This window comes from Trematomus bernacchii, unplaced genomic scaffold (genome assembly GCF_902827165.1).
Source record: "Trematomus bernacchii unplaced genomic scaffold, fTreBer1.1, whole genome shotgun sequence".
Classification (NCBI taxonomy): Eukaryota; Metazoa; Chordata; class Actinopteri; order Perciformes; family Nototheniidae; genus Trematomus; species Trematomus bernacchii.
In genome coordinates this window covers 7502890-7510046 of record NW_022987739.1, presented here as the reverse complement: position 1 = coordinate 7510046, position 7157 = coordinate 7502890, and the positions used below count along the sequence as shown (strand labels likewise).

The 7157-nt window shown below is 40.4% G+C and overlaps 1 protein-coding gene across 1 annotated transcript; it reads right to left on the bottom strand.

The window, feature by feature from the left end:
* Nucleotides 1–465: 465 nt before the first annotated feature.
* Nucleotides 466–5290, bottom strand: LOC117495163 (histamine H3 receptor). Its single transcript, XM_034146282.1, has 3 exons — nucleotides 4647–5290; nucleotides 3952–4118; nucleotides 466–2280 (listed from the first exon to the last, which is right to left on the bottom strand). Exons 1-3 carry the CDS (start codon nucleotides 4921–4923, stop codon nucleotides 1426–1428), a joined length of 1299 nt encoding a protein of 432 aa, XP_034002173.1. The 5' UTR covers nucleotides 4924–5290; the 3' UTR covers nucleotides 466–1425.
* Nucleotides 5291–7157: the final 1867 nt, after the last annotated feature.

Sequence of the window (7157 nt, the reverse complement as noted above, 5' to 3'; positions counted from 1 at the left end):
TTCAAGACAGTATTCCCACAGTTTGTGAAATAAGGTCATTTGACTGCCCTACTATTCGTGCAGCCCAAAAGGTGAAATATAGACTGTACAGACGTTATCTTAAAATCACTGTTCTTTCTTTTGTTCCCATCAAGTATATTTTGTTCTTCTGTCTGTGTCTATTCAAAAAATAGGAAAGTGTATCCATTTTCAACTCACATCTTTGATCTTTGCCTCTGTTCAATCCATCTTCTTTTCCCACCAGATAGATCCAAGCCCAACAGTTTGGGCCTGTATGCTAAGCTAAGCTAACCAGCTTCTGGTAGTAGCTATATATTTAAAATACATACATGAATGTGGTATGAATTCGTATCTAACTATTTGCAAGTACGTATACAGTATACTGTAAGCGTATTTCCCAAAATGTAAAACCACTTCCTCCTACGCCGACCAATAACAGGTACAGTCAGAAAGCCTGCAGGCAGATTTCATTTTATTCTTTCTTTGGCTACTTACAGCAACACACATTCATAACCAAAATACAAAGTAGTCAAGTAGTTAGGGTGGTATAAACCAGTCAAGTCTCTGAATAAATACTGTACTTTAAGAACACACAAATATCTAGCTTGTTCTCATTTACTGTAGTGCTGTACATTTTTAACATCAACAAGAACACATATTTTTTTTTAATTCAGTGCAGATTCATTGTTGGCAGATGATGGCACTTGATTTCCCTCTGTCCTTAGCCCACTTTTCAGTAAAAATGAAAAAAAACATTATCGTGATAAAAGTTCACACAGTAAACAAGTACAGGTTATTTTCTTCTTTTCAGGTCATTCCAACTTTGACATCCTATTGCTGCATGAGGGAAGGATTACATTCTGCGAAATACTTAAAACTAGGTGAAAGGGTTTCATGTGCAGAGATTATGAAACTTTATAAAGACCACAAAATCCTATTTTTCTTAAATCTAAAAAGAAGTTTTTTGTTGTCACAGCAGCCCTGTAAGAAACTGGATGTTGGCTAAAGCTACATCACGCACAGTGCATTTTAGCAGCCAGACCATAATTAAACAACTTGCTAGTGCTGTACAGTAGTTCTTGTATAATATTACTAAATTACAGTCATCCCCTTCTTCATTCATCTTTTCACAGCATTGAGCAAATAAATAGTTGTGTGCGGAGAGATCTTAAACCATATTCCTTCTTTCTGTCCGAGTTTGTCAGTGAATATTAAAACTGCAGTTCATTATCTCCGGGGTTAAGGTTCAATTGTCATAATGCTGTCCGATATGCTGTGACAATCCTTGAACAAATGACTTTGACAAATACATATATTATTTAGAAAAGGTTTCTTTTGGATGGAAGAACAGTATATGGATTTTTACAGTGTTTGACCAACAAAATTTACAGCATTTATAAAGCATGGAAGTGCAATTGAGTTCATCTAACAAGACTGAGCCTCAATCTGAGGCTGAACTGATTGTCTTTTGGGACACAGTATCTTTGAGAAAGCCCTTCGAAAGCTGCTGTGGCACAGTGGGTAGAGAAACGGGTTGATGGCAGAGTTTAGCCACAGAAGCCAGAATGTTATTTCGTACCAGTACCGTACACATTCACCGTGACAGGCGGCACGAATAATCATTAGTAGAGTGTAAGGAGCCCAGCAAATGGCAAAAATGCAAACAATAATGGCCAAAGATTTGGCGATCTTTTTGTCTCGAGACAGTCGAGATACCTGTGTCCTTCGGCTGGGTGCCATGCAAGAGGCTGTGTGCTGAAAGAGCCTGGAGTTTTTTCTGTTAGGAGAGAACTTCTCCCTCTGCAGGTATATTTGACTGTTATTGGGCTCCCCGCAGGAGGAAGGTGACAGGACATCGTCGTCCTCTATAACTGCAGAGATAGCAGTAGGCTCACTGCAGGACACCTTCCGAGTCTTCACAAAAAACACAGACCAGCTTCCTCCTTCTCTGTGCTTCTTAGTGATCCTCTGCGCCTTGGCCTCGTCCTCCACACAGGCGCATCCCCTCTTGGTCCTGCGATGGATGTTCAGGTAAATGCTGAGGTTGAAGAAAGTCACGGACACAAAGGGGGTGAAGAACTCAAAGGTTGAAGCGCTGAGCAGGAAGTACCAGGTGTAATAGAACTCGGCATGGCACTCGTGAGCGGGGACGACACTCTGGCCGACGATCGACTCCCAGAAGATGATGGCAGGGCCGTAGAGGAGGAAGGCCAACACCCATACTGCCAGCATCTTGAACACAGCCTGGCGGGTCATGTTTCGCTGTGCTCTGTATTTAACCTGTGTCAAAAGAGGGGCACAAGTGTGACTCACAGCAAGGAACATAAACTGAGCTGCACAATAACGCTATTTGTTACATTCCACAGCTGTTCCCATATGAAAAACGCACTTGCTTCTGCTCTCAGTACCTTCTACAAATGAAGCCCTGTTTGTATATTTAGACGCAGTAAATACCCACTCGTGAGGCTCTCATTCTGCTGTCACTGAAGCCAAATAGAGAAAGGGGATGTCAGGCAGAGAGCCACATTCCCTGATGCAACATAAGAGTGTGAAAGAGACATCAGGTTCCTCACAAAAATCCACTTTCCCTTGGCATCACCCTTTGCTCATTCTCTTTACACTTGCTCCAATTTAACTTCTTCTCCTCTCAGTCTAAACTCTATCTCGCTCTTTTATTGGGGTTCTTTATTTTGTCTTTTCTTTGCCTCTGACAATTACATATTAGTTCAATGGAGGTTGAAACTGCTGGGTATATCACGATGAGACAATGATGCTGCAACCTTGGCTTGAAAGCAACTTTAAAAACCAGCTTCCTTGGTAGTAAAAAAGAAAAAGATAGCCACATCGAATCTTCCCACGGTATCATTCCAATAAGGCAAGACTCGCACATTTCCATTTTACATTACAGGAATCCTGCTCTCTACGATTTGAAAATGAATAACCATATAAATAATAAATTCTACTGAGCTGTAGAGATCAAACCATCAATCAAAAGGAGATAAAAAGCAGTCAGAGGCAAAGAGGTGTTATTAACATACATACTAAGTAAGCAACTACACAACCACAACATTTCTCTCAATGTGGCGTCGCACAAATATAGTCAATTAAAAATAAGCGCAACATTATCAAAACGATCCCCATGGAAATATTTAGGAAAAAACATGTCCGGAGATTTATTTGTGGGAGGAGAATTTTATAATTATGTATTAATACTGGGTCAACAGAATACTACATCATGTTTTGATTCAATATCTGGTTGTGCTGGTAAAGGTGCACACCAGCTATTTAGTATTTCACTTTCACATGTTTTTGTCACAAGAGACAGATTAAACAACAGGAGAGGGCCTGATATCCTAATTTTGGTCTCAATATGAGCCAAGCTCCAAAAACCATGGATTCTTCTTCTTCCATGATTTACCTCAGCACATTATACTCTTACTGCCTCTAAATTGCACAATCCTTCCAGACACCATACCTCCTAGAACATGTTAATCCCAAACCATTATTGCACCGAGTATGTCATATATTTTCAAACGTTGAAAAGCAAGATATTATTAAACTGTTTTAATTGTCTCACTTGAGTAGTTCTTCCTCGTGTGTAAAATGGAGTGCCCTTTTAGCCACACTATATTTGTCCTTATGGACTTCTGAGTTGAATGCTAATGTTTAAATCCAAGATATTTACATACCTAATTGCCACAGCTCAAGCTCTGTGTTTAAACTGACACCTTATAAAGGATAAAGCTTTGAATGTCAATGACTCCTTACTGCAGAGCAAACTGAGAGAGTGACACATTTAAGAATTGACTGTGGTAGTATGTCTGAGTGTGTGTGTGTGTGTGTGTGTGTGTGTGTGTGTGTGTGTGTGTGTGTGTGTGTGTGTGTGTGTGTGTGTGTGTGTGTGTGTGTGTGTGTGTGTGTGTAATGAGCACCTCTGCAGCCTGTACTTACGGCTCGTGTGACTGACAGGAAACGGTCATAACTAATGAGGACAATGTTGAAGACTGAGGCGGTGCAGAGCAGGTAGTCCATAACCAGCCACACCTTGCAGAGCCCCTTACCCAGCATCCACCGGCCTGTCAGGTGGTACGGGATGTACACTGGGATGCAGAAGGCACCTGAAACAACCACACACACTGCATGATAATTCACCCCCACAACCAATACTATTAACATTCACACCTCTCCAGACCCGCCTGGATGTGAGACCCTGTACATGTGACAACAAAGATTACTGCTTGCTGCATTTTACCAGACAGATGCAGAGGTTTTATACATTTTAGAAACAAGAGCAGCTTGCATTGGGTTGTTTGATTTCAGTGAAGGGTATAATTTATCTAATGCAGCAGATAAGAGCAGAACAATAAGAGGGGTGTGAATGCTAAAAAATAAAACTAGGATGCTACAAATATAAGCAATATTTAATGGTAATGTAACACATGAATGAAGCAAAAAGGACAAGGTCACATACACTCAACAATGACTCACTGTAATTATATTGTAGGGAAATAACAATGGGTCTGGGGCGTGCAGAAATAGCCTTTTAGTGTTTCTCCATTCATAGGGAGGAACAAGAGACTTGAAAGAGACACATTTGAGCAACATGACAGAGAAGACACAAAGAAGAAGAGGAGGCACCAACTCACCCACGAGGAAATCAGATATAGCAAGGTTCAGAAAGAAGTAGTTGCTTTGATTTCTCAGGGATTTATCCACAATAAAAGCCATGATGACCAGCGCGTTCCCAGCCACCACAACGACAACCAGAGTCACCATGAGCACCGATAAGATCACGGCCAGGTAGCCCGGGAGGACAGTCCCAGCCTCGGACACCGCTGGAGTCAAGTTGCCGCTGGAGTTGCACTCCAGAATATGCGCGCTCATAGTTAATATAAACCCACACTCATTGTAGACCTGTTTCATTTCAAGCACAGAAACAACGCACAAGTCCAATTACGCGCCCAAACGTTCCGCTCCACTGTAGGCAGGAGTCAAAAATGACTGGAGACCTGTGGATAAATACTTTTTTCAAATCTTCCATTTTGTCTTCTTATTTATATAAGTTTAAATTGAATCTTAATTTTTAATATTGATATTTGTAGATCCTCTGGGTGTTTGCTCCTCTCTCTAGTCAGCAGGTTTTTTAACCCTGCTGTCTGCTGGATGTGCGGGTGCCGCGGAGCGCACTCTTGCTTTTGTCACCCATGTCAAGCTAGCCATACTAGAAAAATAAGTGCTATATCCGCTCAAACTTACACAATAAACGTCTTACAGCAACCTTGTACCAAAATGTTATAATATGTATCCTATCTTGGTAACAATGTATTAAGTTACAGTGACGATTTTCTCAACACATTATCCACATTCAAAGCCACATACAGTGTATCCTAAAGGAAAGCCACATTAAGGACAGTTAAAATCTCTAAAAGCCTGTGCAAGCCCACATTAAACGATAATAGTGTGTTGGTTGTTCACCACATTAAAACCCTCCAAAATATAGTGTAATCACTTCAATTTCGCCACATGCTCGAGTTGTAAATTGAACAAAGAGGTGTCAACTGCCAGCGCTTTTATTTTGTAGGCAACAACATTTCCGGTATCATTCGAGTGATTTCTTCGCACTTTACTTTTTGCCTCTTTGTCCGCGCAGCAAGTGATCAAAGGCTGAAGTCTGCAGTCAAAAGCTGAAGTGGTCCAGACGCCTGAAGCAGACCGAGATGAAAATGTCCTGAGCTTCAGCCGGCAGAGAGGAGCTACATCAGCTGATCAGTGTTTAAACAAAGCATCCAGTCATTCAGAGATTCTGAGGTCAATGTCTACTTAACAAAGACAGGAAACACCACGATTTACCATCGTCTCCTTCCAGCAACTCAGACAGGATATTTTGATAAGAGAGACTTTAGAGCATCAATAAAGAAAGTCAGTTACATTCTTGAAAAAGTTCAACCTCCACGATCAGTTTTAGTTAAAAAATAAAACCAACAAGGTCGCTTCAAGCCCTTAATTGTTCAATATTAAATAGATAAATACAACATTATAAAATAAATTACGGAAGAGAGGCTGGTGAAACCCCCACTGTTATATGAACATATTAATAACAATAATAATAATAATAATACATACTTGGGGATGAATGCTTGCATGCTATGAATTTATATTTATATTATTGGTCTTCGCTGTAAAATTGGACCCACCACAGCTCACCATCTGGATAACATTTATAATTGAAGTGGGCTGAATATTCTCCTCAACTCTGAATATGAATTTATGTCCGTGCATTTTTTCACAAGCCTCTAAAAATATAATTAGGGGCTGAGATGATGTGTTCAGCATGATGACAGCTTGTCAGAGAGGAAACAAGTCTTTTAAGTGAATTAGCTCTAATTATACCCAATGGTTGAAATGAGCAGGCAGCTTTGTACACAGACATGGAGGAAATTTCATGAAACTCTCTTGAGTGTCATTTATATTCTCATTTAAATTCATTGGATCCTGATATCAGTTGTATTCCCTCAAGATAACCAAATCTTTTTTTTATGTCACAATAGTAGGATTGTGGTGGGGAAAACTGAACTGCCAAGGGCGATGATGAGCCCTGTATATTTTTAGAAAGCAGTTCTCTGCTGCCTAAAGCCAACCCCAGAGTGCTTCATATGCAGACTGTGTTTTTCCAGGCATCAAGTGAAACCCAAAACGAAGAGGTGAGGCAAAGTCCCACAGGAGTCAATGTGGGGTAAACGCTACAGGAGAAATGGGAAAAGTGGAATATTTAGCAGGCTTCAAGCACGGCTTCAAATGGATTTCATATGCATTGGGGAAAACGGTCATGTGGATTATGTGCAAGCGTGAGAGTGTTTTTGTCGATGACACTCAGTGAACTTCATTTTGTTGAGCCGTGTGATCATATTCTTGGAAACGCTGAATGAATTGTGTATGAATTTCATTTACAAGCCGATTGGCTGATGGCTGAATTAAATATACAAGAACATGTTATTCACACTTTGACATCAAGACAGAATGGAGCATTACCATTTAAAATGAATGGTGACAAAAGATGTGAACAAAATCCTTCTTTCAAGTGTGAAATGGCTCAGGTGAATCTAATCCTGATGGGTGAACTCTCTATGAAGATGTCAAAGTAATGTTTTCTGCACGAG

What these genes read in the sequence shown, in the direction of transcription:
- LOC117495163 (XM_034146282.1), bottom strand. Translation starts at nt 4,923, where the DNA reads ATGAAACAGGTCTACAATGAGTGTGGGTTTATATTAACTATGAGCGCG. An exon ending in TATATCTGATTTCCTCGTGG is followed by an intron (nt 4,119 to 4,646) that starts GTGAGTTGGTGC and finishes TGGTTGTTTCAG; the next exon opens with GTGCCTTCTGCATCCCAGTG. An exon ending in TCCTGTCAGTCACACGAGCC is followed by an intron (nt 2,281 to 3,951) that starts GTAAGTACAGGC and finishes CTTTTGACACAG; the next exon opens with GTTAAATACAGAGCACAGCG.